This window comes from Macaca thibetana, chromosome 3, assembly GCF_024542745.1.
Source record: "Macaca thibetana thibetana isolate TM-01 chromosome 3, ASM2454274v1, whole genome shotgun sequence".
In the NCBI taxonomy this organism is placed as follows: domain Eukaryota; kingdom Metazoa; phylum Chordata; class Mammalia; order Primates; family Cercopithecidae; genus Macaca; species Macaca thibetana.
This window is the reverse complement of record NC_065580.1, coordinates 24,512,510-24,538,502: the sequence shown is the minus strand read 5'-3', so window position 1 is coordinate 24,538,502 and position 25,993 is coordinate 24,512,510. Positions and strand designations below refer to the sequence as shown.

Sequence of the window (25,993 nt, the reverse complement as noted above, 5' to 3'; positions counted from 1 at the left end):
AGGCTGGGATGGCCAGCTTTAATTCCCTTATTTTTCCCTGACCACTTCCTGCTGATTGGTCCATTTTACAGAGTGCTGATTGGTCCATTTTAAGGAATGCTGATTGGTCCATTTTACAGAGCACTGATTGGTCCATTTTACAGAGTGCTGATTGGTCCATTTTATAAACCTCTACTAGCCACAGAGCACTGATTGGTGCATTTTACCATCCTAGCTACAGAGTGCTGATTGGTGCATTTTACAATCCTCTTGTAAGACAGAAAAGATCTCCAAGTCCCTACGCAACCCAGAAGTCCAGTTGGCTTCACCTCTCACCACCATGACTAGCTAATTTTTGTATTTTTAGTAGAGATGGGGTTTCATCATGTTGGCCAGGCTTCTTTCTTACCCTTTCATTTTTCTTTCTTTACCTCTCTTTCTTTCTTTCTCCTTCTTTCTTTCTTTCTTTCTTTCTTTCTTTCTTTCTTTCTTTCTTTCTTTCTTTCTTTCTTTCTTTCTTTCTTTCTCTCTCTTTCTTTCTTTCTTTCTCTCTCTTTCTTTCTCTTCTTTCTTTTCTTTCTTTCTCCTTCCTGCCTGCCTGCCTGCCATTCTGCCTTCCTGCCCTCCTGCCTTCCTCCCTACCTTTACTCTCTTTCGTTTTCTTTCTCTTTTCTCTCTTCTGTACTCTTCCCTCATTCCTTCCCTCCCTCCCCCTACTCTTCTTTCCTTCCCCTCTCTCTCCCTCACTACTTTCCAACTTTGGGCTGTTTTGAATTTCTTGACTCATCATGAACAAACAAAAATGCCGATGATCCTCTTATGTAAGAGAACTTTACACAAGGTTGCCATGTGTAATAATTCATTCACACAATCGTCAATCTCACAAAAGCCTGGAAGGGATTTCTTGTTTGAATAGGGCAGGGAAGCTACTGTGGCCAGGCTCCAGCTCTTCCCACAGCAGGTAGCACCAGCCTTCTTAAGCAGGATGTGGCCACGCACAGAAGCTCATGCCTGTAATCCCAGCACTTCGGAAGGCCGAGGTGGGCGGATCACCTGAGGTCAGGAGTTTGAGACCAGTCTGTCTCTACTAAAAATACAAAAGTTAGACTGGAGTGATGGTGGGCACCTATAATCCCAGCTATTCGGGAGGAGAGTTGCTTGAACCCGGGAGATGGAGGTAGCAGTGACCCGAGGTCACACCACTGCACTCCAGCCTGGGAGTCAGAGCAAGACTCCGTCTCAAAAACAAACAAACAAAAAGCAGTGAATGGTGAAGCCAGCTGGACTTCCTGAATCGAGTGGGGACTTGGAGAACATTTCTCCCTAGCTAGCAGATAGTAAATGCACTAATCAGCACTCTGCAAAAACGCACCAATCTTTCATCCCATCTCATGCCATCTTTCAAGCACTCTCTTGAATGGTTCCTAGTAGATACAAACTGTTTTTTTCTCCAATGGGAAAATGGAACACAGAGAGCCATTCAGTTTGCTCCCAACACCCCTTTCCGGACACTCACTGTATTTACCTTGGCAAGTCCTCTAGGAGTATGGGAAAATGAAAACAACAAACTCACACACCTTTTTAATATACATACCCTGTTCTGACTATCCAGCAAGGCATACTCTTCTTCTGTGTAACGTCAACCTATATCTGCCTCCCCACTAAGTGGACAGGCACCTGCACCTTAGTCTTCCTAAGTCCCAATTAACATTGCCCCAGGAAATCAGACCCTATCACTGCCCCTCAAAACTCAAGTCCATCAGTGCAGAGCCATATAACTACTACCCCTACTTACAGGGTTAGGAACAGCTACTGCTACAGGAACTGGAATAGCCAGTTTATCTACTTCATTATCCTACTATCACACACTCTCAAAGGATTTCTCAGACAGTTTGCAAGAAATAATGAAATCTATCCTTACTCTACAATCCCAAATAGACTATTTGGCAGTAGTGACTCTCCAAAACCGCCGAGACCTTGACCTCCTCACTGCTGAGAAAGGAGGGCTCTGCACCTTTTTAGGGGGAGAGTATTGTTTTTTCACTAACCAGTCAGGGATAGTACGAGATGCCACCCGACGTTTACAGGAAAAGGCTTCTGAAATCAGACAGTGCCTTTCTAACTCTTATGCCAACCTCTGGAGTTGGGCAACATGGCTTCTCCCCTTTCTAGGCCCGTGACAGCCATCTTGCTATTACTCACCTTTGGGCCCTGTATTTTTAACCTCCTTGTAAATTTGTTTCCTCTAGGATTGACACCATCAAGCTACAGATGGTCTTACAAATGGAACCCCAAGTGTGCTCGACTAACAACTTGTACCGAGGACCCTTGGACCGACCTGCTGGCCCTTTCACTGGCCTAAAGAGTTCCCCCTCTGAAGGACACTACAACTGCAAGGCCTCTTGTTCATCCGTATCCAGCAAGAAGTGTCTAGAGTGGACATCGCCCAATTCCCAACAGCAGTTAGGATGTCCTGTTTAGAGGGAGGATTGAGAGGTGAAGCCAGCTGGACTTCCTGGGGCGACTGGGGGCTTGGAGAACTTTTCTGTCTAGTTAAAGGATTGTAAATGCGTCAATCAGCACTCTGTAAAAATGTACGAATCAGCGCTGTGTCTACCTAAAGGACTGTAAATGCACCAAACACCACTCTGTAAAATGCACCAATCAGTGCTCTGCAAAATGGACCAATCAGTGCTCTGCAAAATGGACCGATCTACAACGCATGGGCGGGGATAAATAATGGAATAAACAACCTGCTCGGGTTCCCTTCCAGCTGTGGAAGCTTTGTTCATTCCCTCTTCCTAATAAATCTTGCTGCTGCTGACTGTTTGGATCTGCACCACCTTTAACAGCTGTAACACTCGCCACGAAGCTCTGTGGCTTCATTCTTGAAGTCAGAGACACCACGAACCCACCAGAAGGGAGAAACTCCAGACACATCTGAAGGAACAAACTCTGTACACACCATCGTTAAGAGCTGTAACAATCACTGCGAAGGTCTGTGGCTTCATTCTTGAAGTCAGCGAGACCAAGAACCCACCAGAAGCAACCAACTCTGGACACAGCAGGACGTCAGACTTCTACCTGCTCACTCAGAATCATTTCTGCGCCAACCATGACCACCTTTGTGGAGCTCAGTACCAAAGCCAAGATGCCCATTGTGGGCCTGGGCACGTGGCAGGTAAATATGCAAATCTTTGCACAGCCTTCTTCTCTGGAGGGGAGTTTGGGTGTTTTCTCTTTCTGCATTCAGCCAGGAAAGCCTGGAGGTCGGGCAGGGGTTTGGAGAGGTGAGATTCAGTCCTGGAGCCGGGACTCCGGTTGCTTTCTTTTCTCAGAGCTGATTCAGGCTGCAAAGCTCCAAGGCTGGCTTTCCCAGCAGTGCTGAGAGCTTCTCTAGCAAGTATCAAATTTCAAGCAGCTGTTGGACCTAAAATTGTTTTCCAGGGCAGTTTCTCTCTCTGGCTCTAGGACACTTAATTGGGCTCAACATTTCCCCACTTGGCTGTGGGTTTGTTGTGGGCCGGGCGGTTGTGGAGAGGATGCAGAGCCCCAAGTCCTTGGCACCCCTTTGTAGAGCAGGGTGTGGGACTTGGGTTAGCAGAATCCATATGACCTGGGAACTTGTTAGAAATGCAGAACTGGCCGGGTGTGGTGGCTCATGCCTGTAATCCCAAATTAATTCACTTTCCTTCTCTTCTTTTGAAAACTTTTCTAAATTTTGCCAGATATTCCCTGGCCCAGGAGACCCCAGTGAGGCCTTGGTTTGGAGAAACTGGGCCATGTGGGGCAGCCTGTTGAAGGTGGTCTGGGGATAAGAGACTATGTTGGTTGCTGAATGTGGTGTAATTCCAGCTACTCGGGAGTTGGGTGGATTGTTTGAACCTGGGAATGTGAGGCCAGCCTGGGCAACATGGCAAGGTCCCTTCTCTTAAGGAAAAAAAAAAAAATACATGTGTGATGGGCTTTTCTTTTGCTTTTCAGTCTCCTCTCGGCAAAGTGAAAGAAGCGGTGAAGGTGGCCATTGATGCAGGGTATCGCCACATTGACTGTGCCTATGTCTATCAGAATGAACATGAGGTGGGGGAAGCCATCCAAGAGAAGATCCAAGAGCAGGCTGTGAAGCGGGAGGACCTGTTCATCGTCAGCAAGGTGCACATGGCGCATTGGGTGGGAGGCCTTCACTTGAAGGCAGGCAGAAGTATCTGGGTCGGGTCGGCAGCGAGATCTCTGTCAGCCTTTTCTACATGTAGCCCTTTTCATCCCTGCCTTGATAACATCCGTGGATACAATTCTCTCCATACTCCAAGCCGCTATTGATATTTGAACATGTCGTTGCTGCGCCACCGGCCTGCGGGTTGGTTTTCCCACAGTGGGCTTGTCTCCATGGAGCCCTGCACTGCCCTGGGCCTCCCTGTTCCCCATCAGAGGGATCCACCATCTGCCCAGAGGCAGTCAGAGGCCAAGGGTGCAGGCAGGGCTTGATGTGTGGTCTCCCCGTCAGCACTGTGGTCTCCGCCACTGTGTCCCTAAAGTTCTCAGTCGGGGGCATTTTGGAAAACAGTAGGAGCATTTTTCTATTGCCACATATGATTTTATTTATTTGATCTAGTAAAAGGTGAGGTACACAATGTTATAAAAAAGAAGAGGGTGTTGGGTGTGAGGGGGTTTAGAATCACTGGATTTACATTATACACAACTTGCTGAAAAAACACTAGTTCTAGGTACGTGGAAATTGCATATATCTGGTGGGACAAATAGACCCCACTGTGTAGCAGCCAAGTGTGGATAAAGCCCTTATAAAGTTATCACTTGGGGCCTGACAGGCTTCGTAAGGGACCTATCATATAGGTCAGATAAAGGACCATCTTTTCCCGAAGGCCTAAGAATTCTTGACATTTAAAAGTTACACACAAGTCCTCCTTTCAGAGAGCCCACAGTTGAGGAAGAGACTGAGACAGGTAAACAGATTTCAAATGTGTGGCCACATTTATTAAATGATCTGAGAGACATATAAAGTACTAGGAGAGTTGAAAAAGTAAATTGGTTTTAACACTTAAGACATGTCATTGACGTGCTGAGCCCTGGTGATCTTCCACATGGTGTCGTGGATCTTAATCAGCTTTGTTATAAATGGCCTGTGCCAGGTTAGCTCAGGGTGCAAATCAAAAGGCAGGGACAATGGGTATAACATGGCCCTTCCTTCTCCAAATATTAACAGCCTATTGCTACACTCTTGCAGTTGTGGACCACTTTCTTTGAGAGACCGCTTGTGAGGAAAGCCTTTGAGAAGACCCTCAAGGACCTGAAGCTGAGCTATCTGGACGTCTATCTTATTCACTGGCCACAGGGATTCAAGGTTTGAGCGACTCCCTTTCTCAGCCTCTAGTTTCTGAGCAGCTGCCAGAAAATAGTAGCTGCACCAGGGCTAGAGGTGGTGTGGACTGGAGCAGGAGACCTTGCACTTCATAATTGGGAGTGTCAGGTGGTCAGGAAGAGACCTTGGAGCAGAAAGACGCTAGCGTGGAAGGGAGGCTGAGGCCATGTGTGCTGCTGAGGTGGCCACATGCCTGTGTTTTCTTGCAGTATGTCTGAGAGAAGCCATGATTTCTGGCAGCCCAGACAAGTTGCAACTGCCCTATCACCTTTGTCTTGATTTTGCACCCCAGAGTTGCCCTCCCAGGAAATCTCTTGGATTAGACTTGCATAACTATATTCCAGGGCCTAATTATCTTCTTAAGCAAAGCACACCCCGGGAGTGGCATCTTGGAAAAAAGCCCAAGTGCGGTGATGCTGGAAGGAAGCCAGTAGTCATCGCGGCTCCCATTGCCTGGGGCTCTGCTCTAGCTGCTCCTGAGGGGTGGGAGAGACAAATTTCCAGCTCTCTCCCCTCCTGACCAGCGGGAGTGCTGATGGCCTGCCATCCCTTATTCCATGTCTCTTCTAGAGGCTGCAAGGATAGAAGCTGGCCAATATCTTCCCCAGAAAACCACACCCTGGAGATCTAATCCTTATCCAGTGATACTGAAATGAAAGTTTGCCCTTGGGTGTACACAGGATCTAGGTGTATGAGGTGAATGTCCATGGTGATAAAGGTGGCTTCTGGAATGTACTAACCGCAGATCTTAACGTCAATCCAGTGGTTTCTAAAATATATGGATTAATATGCTACAGTAGATATAGAGATTTTATTTAAACTCACATTCTTGTAGTATGTACTATACAGAGTCTGAAAACCTGGTATGCACATGTGGTATTTAGCAAGAGTCAGGACCCTGAAACCTTGTTTAACTGAACCAAGTATCATGATGCAGATTCCAGTAAACTTTTCATTCTGTATTTACAGTCTGGGGATGACTTTTACCCCAAAGATGATAAAGGTAATATCATCGGTGGAAAAGCAACGTTCTTGGATGCCTGGGAGGTAGGTTCCAGCTTCCTCTAAGTGTGCTGGGAGAGAAATCTTCAGTTATCCATGAGACTTCCCGTTCATATGAAAGAGGCCATGTGCCTGATGCTTTCTAATTTCATCATTGTGATTCTCTAGCTCTTCTAATATCTTCCTCATCACCTTTGGCTTTTGGGTGCATCTGATACTATTTAGATTTCAAGGCTAATACTGAGTCTTCAAATAAGACTGGAAATACAATGTACCCAACTTTGGTGAATATACGTGCTGTTCTCAAACCAGGGCGAGCCATTTGGAACAGGAGGTTTGGGCCTGGGTTTTCTCATAGCAGCTGAATAACCTAGGATCAGTTTTGTAACTCTTGTAGGGCTCAGTTTTCTCTTCTTAAAAAGAAGTCTTATAACACATACTACTACTATGTATTTTTGAGGGTGCAATAAAGATTAAGATGGTTTACATGCCAGGAACATTAGTCATAGCCACCATGTAATCATCTAAACCTATAAGGCAGGGTTAACATCCCCCTTTATAAATAATGACATTTGAAGCCTAGATTGATTGGTGACTTGTGCAGGTCATGTCACAATGTGTGTGGCAGAGCTGGGATTGGACCCAGACTCATCTGAATCACAAGTCCAACCACCAAAGCCATCAGCATGGCGCTTGGCATGCAGTGAACACACATCCGGAAATTAGGGAGCCTGAGTGCCCTGCTTCCCAGATCACATCATGACCTGTTTCACATCATTCACATTCAAAGTTAATTAAGGGATCAGTGTTTTCTCTGATCATTTTTTATTATACTATTATATCCTTTTGCAAATGCTAGTAGAGAACGAAGTGGAGGAGTAAGTTATAAATGAACACTGGCATATGACTCCAAGAGTTAATGGTGTCATAGTGGCAGCTGTCTGTGTAGGGGTACATGTAGTTGCGAGTTTGTATTGTGTTTTACAAGGGAAAATATATTAAGCCTCACCTTTCTGAAATGCTTAGAATTGACATGATTCAACTAAACGTAGCTTTTTCTGTGTATTGTTTCTTCAAAAACATTAATCCACAAGCACAGCGTTCTTTTTTAAAGACAGAGTCTCACTTTGTCGCCCAGGCTGGAGTGCAGTGGCTTCATCTTGGCTCACTGCAACATTCCTCTATCGAGTTCAAGCCATTCTCCTGCCTTAGCCTCCTGAGTAGCTGGGACTGCACATGCATACCACCACGCTCGGCTAACTTTTGTATTTTTAGTAGAGACAGGGTTTCACCATGTTAGCCAGACTGGTCTCAAACTCCTGACCTCAGGGGATCCACCCATCTCGGCTTCCCTGAGTGCTCGGATTACCGGCGTGAGCCACTGCACCTGGCCATTTGCAATACATTTTATCAGTTTGCCTTAGCTCCTACGATGATGTTAATATGGCTCGTGTGTCAGTGTAGCCTGCATCTCACAGTGCTGTTTTCTGAATGAGTACAAGGATTACTGCTAAATACAACATTTGAAAGGCATGAAAAGATATCAGTGATCAAGGTCAGAGGCTCTGATTTGAAACGAGCAGACTTGAATATGAAAGCGCTGGATGTTTCTGTAGACCCACAGCCAGTTCAGTAGAAACCTCGTTGACCACCACCAGCAGAGGGGAGGAAAAAGTATAAAGAAGTCAAGTTCGAAGACAGGCAAATTAACCTGACCTATGATGTACAATAGCTTTTATATTATCTAATTGCCCCATCAGAAGTGTTGGGAACCTTATGTTTTCATAGCATCTAAACTCTACTGCCCAATTTGAACTACTTCATCTACACTTGTGGTTCTCAATGTGGCTGTTCATTAGAATCACCTGAGGAGTTTAAAAATCCCAATGTCTAGGCTATAACTCAGACAGAATCTGTAAGAAACTCTCGGGGGTGAAACCCAGCCACCGATATTACTTTTTTTTTTTTTTTTAAATTCAGAGAGTCTTGTTCCGTTGCACAGGCTGCAGTACAATGGCAAGATCACAGGTCAGTGCAGCCTCGGACTCCTGCGCTCAAGCAATCTTCCCAGGTAGCTGGGATCAGAGGCACATGCCACCACATCCAGCTAATTGAAAAAAATTTTTCTGGTACAGACAGAGTCTTGCTATGTTGCCCAGGATGGTCTCGAACACCAGGCCTCAAGCAATCCTCCTGTCTCAGCCTCTGATAATGTGCATCAGAAAGATATATATTATTAGCATGTATTATAAGACTTCTTTTAAGAAGAGAATACTAAGGCCTACAAGAGTTAAAAACTTACCCTAGTTTGCTGAAACCCAGGCCCATGATTTTCCCCTCTTTTCTCTCTCTCTTTTTTTTTCTGAGACGCAGTTTAAACTCTACCTGGAGGTCTGCCCTGACAGCTGCAGGCTGTGTGAATCTCTTCCTTCTCTTTCCTTTCTGACTCTGTCTATGCCACGGTCATGTTACCTGAGGCAGCCTCAGGGTCATGGTTGATGGCTCCATAGAAGGGAACCCTGGCACTTTAATTGGACTGTAAGAATCCCAGAAGAAGGAAGCACATTGTATACTTTTACATCCTGACAACTTCTGGAACATGTAATAGATGGCTAATAAATACATGTTGCATTGGAGGCTGCTGCTAACATATATGATATCTTTGGGCAAGTTTGGAAAATGCCCAATATAGGCTAAAAGTTAAACAAAGATTCCCTTCCTTGGTGGTAGTTTCTGTACCGGGAAGCATGGCTGGATATGCAGACGGTGGGTCAGGTTTCAGCCCCACACAACTCCTTGCCCAGGTGCCCCTGCCAGGGCATAATCTATATGCATGACCTTCCTGCAAACCCGAGCATGGTTGGTGTGGGAGAAAGTGACTCAGGACCCACAAGTGAGGCTTCTCCACATGCTGCAGCCTCTTCCTAACACAGCTTGCCAAGGTTTGGGTGTACAATTCACACACAGCCGTAGCTACCTGCTGTCATTTAGATTCATTAAAAATACAATCATCTCATAAGCTTGCAAATGTTCATTTTTTATTTTTTATTTTTTGCATTACAAAACTTCATATTTCCCCTGTATAGAGCAGTATAATTTTGAATGTGTTTCTTTACGTGTAAGGTGAGAGTGGCAAGAATATACAATCTTTACCTGTTACTCCTAGTTTTTCTTGGGCTGGGGAGGGGCAGTAGGGCTGGAACCAATCACTGTTGGGCACCCAGGCCCTGGACTGAAACTTCCTGTGAATGCTTCAGCTAACCCTGTTGTGCTGGATCCTTTAGCAATTTCTGTCCCAGGGAGGACTAAGGCAAGCCAGGGTCCCTGTAGTCCCTCTGGGGCTGCCCAAAAGGTTTTCCTTTCTATGACAGGCCATGGAGGAGCTGGTGGATGAGGGGCTGGTGAAAGCCCTTGGCATCTCCAATTTCAACAACTTCCAGATCGAGAGGCTCTTGAACAAACCTGGACGGAAATATAAACCAGTGACTAACCAGGTAAATTCTGTTTAGTATAAGGCTAAATAAAGGTCTTGCCCTATTACTTCTTAAACATTGGGAGGAATGTTCAATACTATCTATGCCCCGAGTGTCATCTCAGGGGTCAGTGATCAGGACACTTGTGGGAGGTGTGAGGCTGATCTCATGGGTGTGTTAGCAAGAATCTCAGTGGGTAGGTGTTTGGTCTTTGCTTGGTGGTCTTTTTTTGTGTGTGTAGAACTCCCTCCCTATGACAACTCAAAAGCCAGCCAGCTTTCCCCGTGATGCGGATTGTTTGCTGTTGCAGGTTGAGTGTCACCCGTACCTCACGCAGGAGGAACTGATCCAGTACTGCCACTCCAAGGGCATCACCGTTACGGCCTACAGCCCCCTGGGCTCTCCGGATAGACCTTGGTGAGGCTTCCAAGCAGTGGATCCTTCTCTTGATAATCTTTAAAACGTTATTTTATGTTTGGAAAATATTGGTATGAGACCATAAGTCACTGGAAAGAAAAACGTGTGTAAGGTAATGCATTTGGTACAACCAAATGGGATGACAGTGGGATCAAATGGGAATTAAAAAGCAACAACAACAGCAACAACAAAAACATGGGCGACGTGTTTGACCCTCTGGGAATATTTCCAGTTCAGCCACCCAAGCATGAACCAGGCTTTGCAAAATGCTGAGACTTCAGAGCCCTGGGGAAGGAACCAAGCTTCCAGGTCCTCCTGCCTGTCTCCCAGATGGAGAGGCTCTGATGATCGGTCTTGAGACCCTCATTGGAGTGGTGTCCATCTGTACATGGTAGCCATGGTGATTGTTCACATCAGCATCTTTCTGCCTCTAGGGCCAAGCCAGAGGACCCTTCCCTGCTGGAGGAGCCCAAGATTAAGGAGATTGCTGCAAAGCACAAGAAAACCGCAGCCCAGATATCATATTTATATTTTTCTTGTTATCCAACAACTATTTCTTCCAGTCTCATGTTTCATTTCTTGTGTTGTCCTCAACTAACTCCTTAAAGGGGAAGAACACAGGAGCTGAAGCCCTCTAAAGTGTTTCCTTCGAAGTCTGTTGGAAACTCCAGGAAACACAAGAGCTGTCACTGAAACAAAGATAGCTTCTGCCTCACAGCTTCCTCTTAAGTCCTACAGCCAAGTCGCAAAGCATGGCTTTGGAGTCTAGGGATATGGGTACAGATGCCAACTCTACCTCTGATCAGCCTTATGACCCAAACTGCTTTCTTTATTCGTAAAAAATGAAGATCACAGGGTTGTCCCTAAGATGAAGGGAGAGAATGAAGCAAGGAGCTGGCACAAGTCTAATAGCTGCGAAGGGTTCAGTCAGTATCAGCGATTGTACCTGAAGACACAGTGAGCTGCGAAAATGTTTTACTCTTCCTTTCCATAAAAGGAGGGGTCCTTGTAGCTGAGTGGAAACTTGATGTCCCCTTTCCACACAGGTTCTGATCCATTTCCATATCCAGAGGAATGTGATTGTGATCCCCACGTCTGTGACACCGGGACGCATTGTTGAGAACATTCAGGTAAGATCCCGGCTGGTTAGCCCTGGTATTCCTCAGGGAAGTGGGGCAGAGACAGACCCTGTCATTAGGCTTCTCACCTCATCCCTGCACTGTCTTTGGTCGCCTCCGTTCCTACCACCCTATCATTTTCCAGCCCAGGGATCTAGGCTCAGTATACCTGAGATGAATGACCCCTGGGCTTAGGACATGCTGGGGACAGTGCCTGGTGAAGCCCTGTCAGGTCTGAGCACAGCTGTGCCTCACACCACTGAGAAGACCCTGAGTTGCCCCTGAGCAGCTAAACCCAGGGCCACCACATGAGCACACTGTCCTGGCCTCCCTGCTCATCTTCTGGCAGCAAAGAAGGTGTGAACTGTCCTTGGAGAACTGTCTTCTAGAAGGGCGCATCATGGAATACAGGGCCTGTGCACACCTGGGGCTTAGTACCTGTGAGCCTGGTCTACCTCCCCCGGAACACTGAGCACTACAAATACTGCGGTCTTTGTGTAGGACCTAATTTAGAGAAAAATTTGTATCCCGTGGACATAATGGAAAAACACCACTGACCAGTTTGTGCTGCTAGAACTCCCTGCTAGAATTGCTGGTAGTCTCCAATCACAGCAGTAACGACCCTACTGATGATGTACTGGAACTCCTATCTTTCCAGGTCTTTGACTTTAAATTGAGTGATGAGGAGATGGCAACGATACTCAGCTTCAACAGAAACTGGAGGGCCTGCAACATGTTGCAGTAAGTGGCATGGAATTAACTAGGAGCATTGCCAGGAGTTTTTCTAAACTGGTAGAGGGTTAGTTGGAAGAATTAGAAGGCTGCTGGGACTAATTGTGTCTTCAAATACAATTTTGGGGCGGTTTTGAAAGTTAAAATTGGGGTACCTGGGAATCACTGTGATGGACACATCTCTAATTGCTGCTCATTGTCTGAACTTCTGGATGTAGAGCTAGAATTGTAACAGAAGGTGTGTTGTCAATAGGTAGGAGGCAGAGCATTCATTTATTCCTGCATTCAATAAATATCTAGTGGTCCTCTATGTGCCAGGCATTTTCTAGATGCTTGGGTTATCATACTGTACAAAGCTGCTGCCTCCACGTGCTTATGGAGGGAGGGAAGAAGACAGAAAAGAAATAAATCAACTCAAAATTTATGTGTCACACAGTAACAAATGCTAGACAGAAAAATAAAGTAGGGCAAAGTGGATAGGAAGTGGTGGGTGGTAGTGGGACAGATACTTTTTACAGGGTGGGTCAAGGGAGGCTTTGCTGTGAGGGACATACCATATGCATATTTGGGGGAAGAGCATTCTTGGCATTGATAACAGCAGGTGCCAAGGCCCTGAGGTGGGATTGTGTTTAGAATATTCAAGGAAGAAGGCCGGGGAGGCTGGATTAAATAATCTCCAAATGCCTCTTAAAGGAGGTGGTGGTAACTCTACTTTAAATGTCAGATAAGTGGTTGAAAGAAAGTTTTAACTCTGGCTAGGTGGGAATCCTAAATCATCTCTTTACAATCAATACTTTCTGATTAATGTATCTAATTAAATATATCAAAGAGATTTGTCTGGCATTTATTACTGTGAGGTCTGCAATTCAATGCCAATTTGAATTTCTTCCAATGTTTCTATAGCCAAAATGATTTTTCAGCTTTTAAAAATGGTTTCAGTATCTCAAGCACAGCTTGCTTGTCATGATATTCATATCTATTCTGCCCACCCTTAGTATCACAGCAGCCTTTCCTCATCTTATAATGGCTTACTTTTATCAGTGCTTAACAAAGTAGCAGCTGCTTAGTGTAAAAAGGCAGGGTGAACATAAAAGGGGACTTTCCCCCAAACTGAACCACTGACCTTCCAATGAACATCATTTCCAGTGGAGGCAATGGGTTGATAGCTCAGGAGTAAGTCCACCCGGCCTCAGATCCAACTCTAACACTGGTTTCTTAGCTGTGTGACATAGGGTAAATTTCCAAGTTTTACCTAGTTGGTTTCTTTACCTATAAAGTAGGATGATAATACTAATCGCAGCTAACATCCATTGAACCTTAGCTGAGAATGTGCCAAGGTCCTGAGCCCTTTGCCGGTGCTATTATCTCATTTAATACTCATAACAATCCCCAAGCTGTCAATTGTGCTGGTATTTCCTACCTCATGATGTTGTGACAGTGGATTGGGACAAGACTTGTCAGTTGCCTCACCTGACACCAGGCTTACCATGAGTTGTCATTCCGAGTTGTTTCCTGTACCCTGGTCACTGTCTGTCCTCCTTCCTAGCAAAGACCTCGTATCAGTTTGAGGGAAGGTCAAGGTGTGAGCACCCTTCTTGTGTTCTTGCAGGGAGGAGGCTGAGAGAGCACAGATATGATAGAGTCCACCAGAGAAGAATACCTTCTGAACCAGAGCTGTTGTTTTGATGGAACAGTTTCTCTGTTTTTGTTTGTTTGTTTGTTTCTGCAGATCCTCTCATTTGGAGGACTACTCCTTCGATGCAGAATTTTGAGGTTGAATCTCCTGGTGACATTACACAGGGAATTCTCTTTCTTCACTGAAGTGTGACTATCTCCACTCACGTCCTATTTTAGCCAAGCTTATCTGAGATCACAGTGAACTTCGTCCTGCTGTAGACCAGAATCGAGGTGCTGTTTTAGACATGTATTTCTGTATGTGCAACTAGGATCAGAATATCACAGGAAAATATGGCTTGAATAAGCAAATGACAATTTTTTCCACTTCTCTGATCTGAACAAATGTTTGTTAAGCACAAGAAACTCTGCAACACTAAGGATGTAAAGATCAATAATAAACAATAATGATGGTAACCAAGATGGATTGAGAGTGGACTATGTTCCCACACAACGTGAAGTGTTTTCCTGTGGGGGAAGTCACTGAATCCTCAAAATGACCTCTCTGAGGTTGGTAGTCTTAACATCTTAGGAGAGAGAGAGGAGGAACTTGTCAAGGCCACCCCGGTAGTAAGTGACTGAACCAAGTTTCAAAGGCAGGCAGGCTCTGGGAGAGCTCACAGCGATCGATGGTCATCCTCTTCCTCCTGAGTCTTTTCCTGCCACCTTTCCTCCTTGCCTGTCTCCACTCATTCCCTGTCTTGCTCTCCTACCTTGTCTTCAATACACCATCATGCCAAAGAGTCAATGGCACAGCCTGCAAACTCCACAAAGATGCTACTGTTCACTGAGAGAGATGTGGCATTTCCTTGGAAACTAGGGTGGAAATACAATAAAGATGCTTACTATTGCCATTAATCTGGAACATTTCTGTTTGTCCTATAATAATCGCTTCTTATGAAATATTCCAACTATATAGAAATGCACAGAAAATAAAGTGATGAGCCTCTGGTCACCCACATTATAATGTTAACAAGTGTTAGCCGGGTGTAGTGGTATGCACCTTAGTCCCAGCTACTAGAGAGGCTGAAGTGGGAGGGTCGCTTGAACCCAGGAGGTGGAGTTTGCAGTGAGCCAGACTTGCACCACTGCACACCAGCTTGTGTGACAGAGAGAGACTCTGTCCCAAAACAAAAAAGCAAAACCAAATGCTAACATTTTGCCATATTGTCTCCAAACCTTTAAAAAAAAAGAAATTAGGGGTTACCAATATGGTCGAGGATCACTTTGTGCACGTCCCGATCCCCATTCCCCTGACTCTCGCTCCAGAGGCAAATGCCTATCCCAAATTGGTGAGTCCCCTCACCCTCTGACTGGGGCTGAGAGGTACACCTACATTCCCAGGCTTCCTTGCTATGTTATGACTTCCCCTGGGTTTGCTCAGTGAGAGGTACTGTTAGGAGCTTGAAGGGCTGGAGAAGGGAAGAGCCAGGCATTTCTCTCTCCCTCTCTCCCTGTCTCTTGACCTTGAGTGGCATCTCCAGTAGAAGGTACAATCCTCTGTGCGCCCAGCTTTTTCCAGGCAGCCTCCACCTTGATTCTATCTCCTACCAGACAAAGCTTCTGGGTTGAGGGAGCAGCACCCTTTCTTTGTCTTTCTTCCTTATGTGCGAGGATCTCTTCCTGCTGCTGCTAAACCGAGTTGCCTCATCTTCTCCTTTCGATATTCCATCACGTATAAATAATCACCTATTATAACCAATTATTTGAATCAAACATCCAATGTGTAAAAATCTTAGCACAGTTTCTTTTCTCCTGGCCAGACCTTTGCCTGCTCCACTTCCCATCTATGTTTTTGTATGTTTAGAAAATATGTTCACATGCATACCCAATGTCATAGACTGGGTGCTTTTTAAACGAATATAAAATGTATACAATTGATACACAGGAAGCAATTTCAATGCAGAGCGCAGTGATATCTCCTTAGTGCACATTTGGTGAAAATTTTCTTCTTCATGTGACTGTGATTATAACTTGCTTGATAAAAACCTTAGGTTATAGGAGAAAATGATTGGGTTTCTATTATGTGGCTTTTTTTTTTGTTTGTTTCACTTGAATTTAACCAAACAGAGGTAAATTTAAAAAGCTAATGTGAAGAAATGCTGTGTTGTAAAAAGCACCTCTTAGTTATTCTGTAGAATAACTTTGTCTTTGTCTTTGTAGAGAAGGAGTCTTGCTCTGTTGCCCAGGCTAGAGTGGAGTGCCGTGGCATGATTATAGCTCACTGCAATCTTCAATTCCTGGGCTCAAATGATTCTCCTGCCTCAGCGCCATGAGTAGCTCGGAGTACAGGCACAGGCCACGACCTCCTGCTAATTAATTTTAGTAGAGACATCATGTTGTGATGTTGCTATGTTGCCCAGGCTGGTCTTGAACTCCTGGCCTCAAGTGATCCTCCCGCCTCTGTCTTCCAAAGTGATGGGATCACAGGCAAGCGCCACCTCACCAGCCAGTGATCTGATTATATTTTCAGTATTTATATCTCGAGTAATGAGAACCTTGCAGGTCTCATGGTCCTCAATGTCACAACTGTAACAAATACAAGGCATCCATCCTAAAATTTGTTCACTATTTTGTCCCAGTTGGTTGAAAATAAAGCCACCATCCTCAACAACTAAACCAAAGCTGCCATTATGGGGAGAGAATCTAAGGTATACACTACAGATGTGTGTTAAATAACTCTTACGATAATGTAGGGAATTTGCCTTATGAAGAGAAAGGAAGGGGAGTAACCACAGAGAGGAAGATGGTAAGTAAGTTCAGTGTGGAAAAGGAAGGGAGCTCGTCGTGGGAAGTAGGGAGGCAAGGAGTGAGGCTCTTATGTTTCAAGTATTCTCTCCATTCATTGTCTAAGAGAGGGCTAGAAAGATGGGTAGCAACTACCATGGAGATTGTGGAATCACTGTGACTGTCCTGCCGGGCCCAGGTAGTCCAGAGGGCTAGACTTCCCCTGTTGTATTGAAGTGAGATCTGGCAAATGCCGGCCAGATGATGCCAAACTATAACTGGGACCTAAAGGGATTTGGATCTCCCAGCCAGACCCCTTAATGCGTGACTGTCCAGGGCTGCTCCAGTCATTTCAACAACCTTGCAACAACTCTGCATTTTACATGATTAAAAATTTGGACCCAGCTGGGACTGGTGGTTCACACATGTAATCCCAGTAGTTTGGGAGGTTGAGGCAGGAGGATCACTTGAGGCCAGGAATTTGAGACTAGCCTGGGCAACATAATGAGACTGTTGCTATATGAAATATTATTAAACAAAATTTGGACCCTACTTATTGGATTATTGTGAGATTTAACTGTACATTATAGTTAAAAATGTACAGACCAAAGAGGCTTCTGTAGAAAATAGTTTTCACTAAAATTTGAAAGAACCCTGAGGAGTGAAGATTGTTGAAAATAAGTGTTTTATTGTTTTTTTTGTGTGTGTGTTTTTTGCTTTAATGAGCGTTCATGACTATAGCAATGTAAACTCTGAACTGACAATTATGCAAAAATCTGCCAGTGGCAGTGGATCACGCCTGTAATCCCAGCACTTTGGGAGGTTGAAGAGGGTGGTTCATTTGAGGTCAGGAGTTGGAGACCAGCCTGGCCATCATGGCAAAACCCGGTCTCTAATAAAACTACAAAACTTATCTAGGTATGGTGGCACACCCCTGTAATCTCACTCAGGAGGCTGAGGCAGGAGAATTGCTTGAACCCAGGAGGCAGAGGCTGCAGGGAGCCGAGATTACGCCACTGCACTCCTGCCTGGGTGACAGAGTGAAATTCCATCTGAAAACAAAAACAAACAAACAAACAACAGGAAGTAAACAGACCTGGACAAAACCATTAGGCAATTTTCTTATAATCAATAGAGCTTATTCATATCAATAAGAGAAATCTAAGATGCCCAAAAGAAAGTTGGTACATAAAAGTTGACCATTAAATGACATGAAAAATTGTACAGACTAGTAATAAAAACGCAAATTAAAATAAGCCTTTTTCACTATCAAACCAACAAAACTTAGAAATACAAGGCAAATCTATCTAGAAAGATATGAATATTTGTGTAACAGAGTTTTTTTCTATGATGTTTGGCAACAAGTTTATTATTGTTATACTTTTATATAATTTTCAAAATTTCTACAATAAGAAATGAACTTTTACATTCTAGAAAGGCATTAAGGATTTTAAAAATAACAGATTTACCTCAATTAGTTATTTTATACATCCACTGGGAAAACCAAATGAAAAAGACACTTTTATTTCAAATTATTCTCATTTAACAAGTCTTTCCATTTTTGAAAATACGTATTCTGAATGTACAATGCAGAGGAATTTGATTACATTTAATTTTAAATTCTATCTAATTCATTTATTTTTCCTCATTTGTTGTCAGCGTTTTCCCAGAAACGTCATGAAAGTTTTGCACCCTTAAAATCTTAGAGTGTTGCCTTCCAGCACTTTTGTTGGTTCAAAAATATCAACCCCTAGATAAGTTAGGGAAAGTTGGTGGGGACGAAGAGGACCTTGACCGTTACTAAAAAATTACACAGGAGAGGTACTTGTGCCTCAGGGTTTTGCCCTTGCTGTTCTCACTGCCCGAGATGCTGTGCCCTCAGGTATTAGAATAATTCTGACTTGTATTTTTAATTTCCTTGCTGATTTATCATCTTCTCAGAGAGGCCCTTCTTCGTCATCCTATTTAAAATTAACCCATCTCCTCTGATATTTCCTCTTGGCCTTCTGTGTTTTCCTCTTCTCCATAGCATTTCTTTATCCATGTGTTTTATATTTTATATATTTGCTGTTTGCTTGCTTACCCTGTTTCTACCCACTAGAATGTAAGCTCTATGAGAGAAGGGATTTCCGCATTTTGTTAATTATTATATTCCCCTGCCTCAATAATATCTGGTGAATAAATGGATAGATGGAATGTGTGGAACAATGGATGGACGAATGGATGGATGGATGGAGGGAGGCATGGATGGATGGATGGAAAAAGGGAAGGAAGGATGGAAGGATGAATGGAATGAAGGGTGGGTGGAGGATACATGGATGAGGGTTGGATGAATGATGGATTCATGGATGGATGGATGGATGGGTGGATGGATGTGTGGGATATGATGAGATTTCTCTTCAAATAATGTGATCAATCTTTTATTCTCTAATTCATAGTAACCCCTCCACCATTTTTCCTTTTTCTCCTTTTTCCCTTTTTGCCTTTGTTAGATGCCCAGGCATGCCACAGTACCAGGCGTTATCAGTAGTAGCTCACATTCCATTCCCTATTTGGAAGGAGGACTAACTTTTGAGTTCTTTACAGACACTCCTTCCCCTTTATTCTCTGCTTTTTTCTTTACATGCTCACTTTATCATAAAAAATCAAATGTTTAGTCAACCAGGATGAGTTTAGATTGTACAACCCGACCCTGGCCAATGGAGGAAGGGTACAGGGGCAGAACTTGCGTCAGGAATAAAGGCTCTCATGCCCTTTTGTTCATGTGTGCTGTCATGGCGACTGGCCAAGGAGGCACCCCTCGGTGCAGAAGTAAAATTGCTTTGCTAAGAATCCTTTGTTCAAGTGTTCAATTTCCTTAAGATTTTGAGCGTTACTCCTAACAGTTCTGGTGCCCAACTTTGGGGCTCGAATATTCTCCTGTGGGAGGGAGGCCTACAGTCACCCCACCCAAAGGGGATGCATCCTACTGTCTAGTTACCATGCCCCTAGCATGAGGGAGATCACGGCCCACCTGTTGTAAGGAATAAATCTGGATTCTCAGCAAAGTGGGGAAGAGAGCCTTGCAAGACCGTGGCAATAAGAGGAGCAGGTAATTCTTGTGCACGGAATAAGGTAGGAGACTTCGAGAAGGTGACAAAGTATTTTCTAGGTGGTCGGGATAAGTTGGAGGCTGAGAGTATATTACGGGAGGAGACCACCCCTCATATTGTCTTATGCCCAATTTCTGCCTCCAAAGAAAGAAGAAGTAAAAACTAAAAGGCAGAAATGAAATCCACAGGCAGACAGCCCAACCCGCACCCTGGACCTGGTAGTTAAAGATCAACCCCTGACCTAATTGGTTCTGTTATCTATAGATTACAGACATTGTATAGAAATGCACTGTGAAAATCCCTATCTTGTTTTGTTCCGATCTAATGACTGGTGCACACAGCCCCCAGTCACGTACCCGCTGCTTGCTCAATCAATCAGGACCCTCTCACATGCACCCCCTTAGTTTGTGAGCCCTTAAAAGGGACAGGAATTGCTTACTCGGGGAACTCGACTCTTGAGACAGAAGACTTGCTGATACCTCTGACGGAACAAACCCCTTCCTTCTTTATGTCGGTGTCTGAGGAGTTTTGTTGGCAGCTCGTCCTGCTACGTTTCGAATGAGACTAAGTATGGTGGTTGTGTGGAGTGAGTGAGCCTTGTCTGTGGCCTCATGCTGCCATCTATCAACTAGAGGCAGGAACAGACAGAGCAGACAAAGAGGAAGGGGGAGGGTAGAAAATCCAAACAGGTGGGGTTGGAGCCTTTCCCCAAAGCCTCAGTAAGCCTCCAGGAAGGGGGAGGGTAGAAATCTCTAACAGGAGGGGTTGGGCCCCCTCCCATAATCTCTAAGACGGAGAACGTTTCAAGTAAAACGGGAGAACTAGAGAGTCTAGAGAGGATGAAATTCCTTCTGATAGCACCTTGGGGCTTCTGCTAAAGTCTTGAAAAGATAATAAGAGAACCAAGTAAAAACAAAAACAGTAGATGATAAAATATTGTTGTTTTATTTTAGTTCGAGAATCCACCCTTAAGCCTTCACTTTTCTTGCCAAAATTTAAGTCTAAAGAAGAGCAGATTTGTCATCTGGTAATCGAACATGTTAATGATAAGAGCCCTGTCTCTCAGGAAAAATCGATTCCGCCCTCTGCTGGGGGCAGGGACCAGTTCTCCTTTACCCTTCAGACTCTGGAGGGAGAGTCAGAAGCCAATGTTTCTAAAAGGGAAAGAGTTCCCATGCCTAGACAACCCACACCTACTAACCCATGGGATCCTGTAAATCATCTTCCTTCCTTCAGCGCCCCCAATCCCGCCCCTGCGGTTCCTGTGTCAGGTCCCTCTGGCTGCGGTTTCAGGTTACTCCACAGCCTTTTCAGGCCATGCTCAAGACTGTGCTGTCCCTCCAACTGAGGTTTTAGGTTACTCCCCAGGGGCTTCAGGCCACTCCCCACCAAGTTACAACTGTATTAAATCAAAAAGCAAGGAGGTAGATCACTAACTCGAAAAATTTAAAATATGAGGCTATCTTACTGGAAAAAGAGATGATTTAATATTAACTACTAATAATGCAGTTCATCCAGCAGGCTTTTTAACAGGGGATCCAAACTTAAAACGAGAGCACGCATGTTTGAATCTAATTAATTACCATACCAAAGTTCAAGCAGACTTAGGAAAAACTCCCTTCAAGATAGGACGGCACTGATTCATAGGTGGATCCTCCCAGGTGATTAAAAGAAAGAGACATAATAGGTATTCAGTGATTAATGGAAAGATGCTTGAAAAGTAAAATCAGGAAGGTGCCCTGATAATTGGTCTGCCCAAGGGTGTGAGCTGTTTGCACTCAGCCAAGCTTTAGGACATTTACAAAACCAAGGAAACACTCTCTGTACTGACTCTAAGTATGCCTTTGGGGTGGCGCACACATTTGGAAAAATTTGGATGGAGAGGGGTCTAATCAATAGTAGAGGCCAAGATTTAGTTCAAATAGAACTGATGCTCGTGTCCTCAACAATCTCCAACTGCCAGAAGTGACAGCTATTGTACATGTCCCAGGGGACCAAAAGGACTTGCCTTTCACAAGTCGAGGAAATAATCCTGCAGATCAAATAGCAAAACAAGTTGCCATTTCTTCCATTTAACTCCATGCCTTCCTTCTCCTACTGCAACCCCCGTTTTCTCTTCCATTGAAAAAAAGAAGTTGATAAGAATAGGAGCTAAACGAAACGCAGAAAGGAAATGGATGTTACCAGACCAAAGGGGAATGTTGTCAAAACCTTTCATGAGGGAAATCTGTTTCAATTATGTCCAGGGACCCATTGGGGACCCCAAGCAATGTGCGATGCAGTTCTCCGGGTTTATGGGTGTACAGGAATTTACACCCAGAACAAACAAGTTATAGATAGTTGCTTAATATGTAAAAAAACTAATAAGCAGGTTCTAAGTAAATGGCCCTTTGGAAGAAGAAATCCGGGGCTGAGACCATTTCAAAGTGTTCAGATTGATTACACTGAAATGCCTCCAATTGGTCGGTGTACTTATTAGTAGTAATAGACCACTGTACCCACTGGGTAGAGGCAATCCCCTTCTCACGTGCAACTGCCAGCAATGTAGTTAAAGCATTAAGTGAAAACATCGCACCCAGATTAGGACTAATAGAAAATATTGATTCAGATAATGGAACCCATTTCACTGTGCATGTCATTAAGAAGTGAGCCCAGGCACTAGATATACATTGGGAATACCATACCCCTTGGCATCCATCTTCCTCAGGAAGCCTAGAGTGGATGAATCAGACTCTAAAAAACCACTGAAGTTAGCTTTAGAAACTCGATTGCCATGGATTGAATGTCTTTCTGTTGCTTGTTAAGAATCCGGACTGCCCCTCGGAGAGATATTGGCCTGTCACCTTATGAAATGCTCTATGGAATTCCCTACTTACACTCCACTGCTGACATCCCTACGTTTGAAACAAAGGATCAGTTCCTCAAAAATTATATGCTTGTTCTATCCTCTACCTTCTCTTCCATTAAGACTGAAGGTCTCCTAGCACAGGCGTCGCCCCTGGAGTTTCCAGAACATCAGCATCGGCCTGTAGACCATGTTCTCATCCAAGGTAGAAGGAAAGGAAGCTCAAACCAGCCTGGGAAGGACCCTATCTAGTGCTCCTAACTACTGAGACTGCAGTCCGGACAGCAGAAAGGGAAGGACTCATCACACCTGAGTCAAGAAGGCGCCACCACCTCCAGAGTCATGAACTGTCTCTCCAGGGCCGACCCCCACCAAATTAACTCTAAAAAGAGCTTAATAATCACTTGTTTATTCTCTCTTTTTTTTTTCAACAGAAGGTCATCTTGTCATCAATGTAACTCAGGCTAGTCATTTTTTAACCCTTCTGTTCGATGCCTATTCAGTCATCCGTGTGGAGAGTAGCAGGCTCAAAGGAAGCTATCGCATGTTGATAAGTGTCTATGTCCATACCACAAAACATCAAGCAAGTATAAGTATGGAGATTGAAAAGTCCCTGTGGTGACTGGGCAGATGTTTGGTGGACTACTAAGTACAAAGGGTGGACAGCCAAGCCCCCTGCTTCAAATAAGTTATGAGGATTGAAACAAAAAACTCCAATTAGTCTGTGGTCCCACCCCACCAAATTGTAAGCCATTACACTGTAACTCCTTGTGGCTGATTATAAATAATCCCCAGACCATGACCGACAACCACGTATATTCGAACAGTATGGGTGAGGAACAGATGTTGAAGGACAGATCCATTTCTTAGAGAAATGGATGTGAGAATGAAATATGACACTACTCATTCATTTTTCTTCTACAAACTAATTTTCTCTCAATTTTTTATGTATTTATTTTTAACAAAGTAAAGCGTCTTATGGACATATATTCATCAGATTTGAAAAATGAGAGTTTCTTAACGGTGCAAAACCAGGAACAGATTGGTAAGTTCATGAAGGTAGAAAGGAGCTAATCAAAGTTCTTATGAAACCTGAGGTTGATTTAGAATAGCCAAAATTCGGCCAGGTGAGGTGGCTTACACCTGTAATCCCCGCACTTTGAGAGGCCAAGGCAGGCAGATCGCAAGGTCAGCAGATTGAGACCATCCTGACCAACATGGTGAAACCCCGTCTCTAATAAAAATACAATAATTAGCTGAGTGTGGTGGTGTGCACCTGTAGTCCTAGCTACTCGGGAGGCTGAGGCAGGAGAATCACTTGAACCCGGGAGGCAGAGGTTGTAGTGAGCCGAGATTGTGCAACGGCACTCCAGCCTGGGTGACAGAGAGAGACTCTACCTTTAAAAAAAAAATTAGCCAAAATTCCCTGTAACCAATCCCCTCAAGAGGTGGAATCTATTCCCTTACTCCTTGGCCCTTTTCTGGCCTTGAGACTCGCTTTGATCAATAGAAGGTGACAGAAGTGACACTGTTCACATTCCGAGAGTAGGCCTCCTACAATGCCACTACCTGTGAACAAGTCCAAGTTACCCTCATGGAAAATGAAAAACATGCGAAGGGGGGTCCCTGCCTTCCCTGACATCCCGGTCCACCCCACTGAAGCCCACAGAGGTGAGGAAACCCAGCTGACACCACGTGGTTCTGAGACTGGCTTATCAGCTGCTTCTTGCCCAAACTGCCAGCCCACAAAATCACCAGCAAATAAATGGTTGCTGTTATAACCAGTTGGTTTGTTACATGAAAACAGCTAATCGATATACCTTCTTAACCTCAATTATCTAAAAAAGATCTCCCTCCTCACCGATTCATAGTTAAGTGGTTCTCCAAGGAATATTATTATGAATAATACACATTTCTTTTTTCTGTGCATCATGTAAAAATGGTCAGAATCAAAAGGGAGTCACTAATGTTAAAAAACAAACAACAAATACAGCTCAGAAGGCCACGAAAGGAGGGTTGTAATGGTCGTACAACTGAAAACCAAAATTACCACGAAGACTGCAAAAACCGCAACCTTGAACAAAGGCCATTGCAACTGAACACAAAACATACTCTGCAAGGACCTGTGCCAACAACTGCCTGTCAAACCTCAAACTAACACTTTCATGATTGATCTTTGTAGCCAAAGCTAATTATTTCAAAGCAATTAGATAATCCTGATTTTTCCTTGAAAAATTTTGTCTTCCTTTATTTCCCCAAATATATACATAGTTTACTGCCGCATGTGTATTCCCATTGCAGTGCTCTACTCCCAGAGAAATATTTTTCTTTTAGGGACCTCTCTCTGTTATTTAGCTTGACGGTCAATAAGGATTTACTATTTCAACAATACTAGCACTGCATGTCATCCAGTATCCACTGGGAAAATAAGGTTCCCCATGTGCACATCCAGGAGACTTTGTGGCCACCAGATGATGAGGCATGCGTGTATTTATGTATCTATTTCTGGGACAGAGTCTCTCTCTGTCGCCCAGGCTGGAGTGCAGTGGCACGATCTTGGCTCACTGCAATCTCTCCCTCCCAGATTCAGGTGATTCTCAGGTTCCCCAAGCAGATGGGACCACAGCTATGTGCCAGCATGCCTGGCTAATTTTTGGATTTTAGCAGAGACAGGGTTTCACCATGTTGGCCAGGCTGGTTTCAAACCCTGGAGCTCAAGTGATCCACCTTCCTCAGCCTCCCAAAGTGCTGGGATTACAGGCGTGAGCCACCATGCCCGGCCCATGCATGTATTATTAATGTTGAAGTAGATAATTTCAAAAACATCAATGAAGTGTAAGATATTTCACTCATAGGTGCAAAATGTCATGCCAATTGCCCTCTATGAGCTGTCATAAGCCATAGCCTAGAGGTTCAAGTCCATTTCAATTTTCAACCAAACCCAACTCATAAAGAAGAACGCAAAGAAGACAGAAAAACCCACTACCCGCAAGCCGAAGCTGACGCTGTGACGTGGCCCTGGCCTGTCACGGCGTGTTACAGCATGGCCCAGGCCTGTATCATGTTCCCTAGATTGCTGACTACCAACTAGTTACAGCTGACTCTAATCAGCTCAGGATTTGACCATCTCTGCATTGAACCTGGAATTGCCACTTTTAAAATGGAAACACTGCTTCTTACCTCTCCTCCCTAGACTCTATTTCACAGAGGAAAGCATCACAGGGAAAGAAAGCCGCTGTTTCTTCTTCCTTCTTTGCTTTGCTTTGTCTCTTTCTTTTCTCTGTCTCTCTCTCTTCTCTGTCTTTTACGTTCTTTCTCTTTTTTTGAGATAGGGTCTCACTCTCTCGCCCAGGCTGGAGTGCAGTGGCACCATCGGCTCACTGCAACCTCTGCCTCCCAGGTTCAAGCAATTCTCCTGTTTCAGCTTCCCAAGTAGCTGGGATTACAGACATGTGCCACCGTGCCTGGCTAATTTTTGTAGTTTTAGTAGAGAGGGTTTTACTGTGTTGGCCAGTCTTCTTTCCCTCCCTCCCCCAACTCTTCTTTCCTTCCTTTCT

At 44.4% G+C, this 25,993-nt stretch overlaps 1 protein-coding gene and 1 long non-coding RNA gene across 23 annotated transcripts in view; one reads left to right on the top strand and one right to left on the bottom strand.

Annotated features, from left to right (window-relative positions):
* The window catches only part of LOC126949713 (uncharacterized), a 157,761-nt gene that overhangs the window by 45,949 nt on the left and 85,819 nt on the right, over positions 1-25,993 (bottom strand). The gene's annotated exons all lie outside the window — the stretch shown is intronic.
* The window catches only part of LOC126949708 (aldo-keto reductase family 1 member B10), a 135,483-nt gene that overhangs the window by 57,501 nt on the left and 51,989 nt on the right, over positions 1-25,993 (top strand). For 3 of the 20 annotated variants that reach the window (XM_050782475.1, XM_050782459.1, XM_050782457.1), the window contains one exon: positions 5,222-5,338. The exons of 7 other annotated variants lie outside the window; for them this stretch is intronic. In XM_050782475.1, the coding sequence (XP_050638432.1) occupies positions 5,222-5,338 (117 nt within the window). 10 more of the 20 variants (XM_050782462.1, XM_050782460.1, XM_050782481.1 and 7 more) reach the window with 9 other exon arrangements.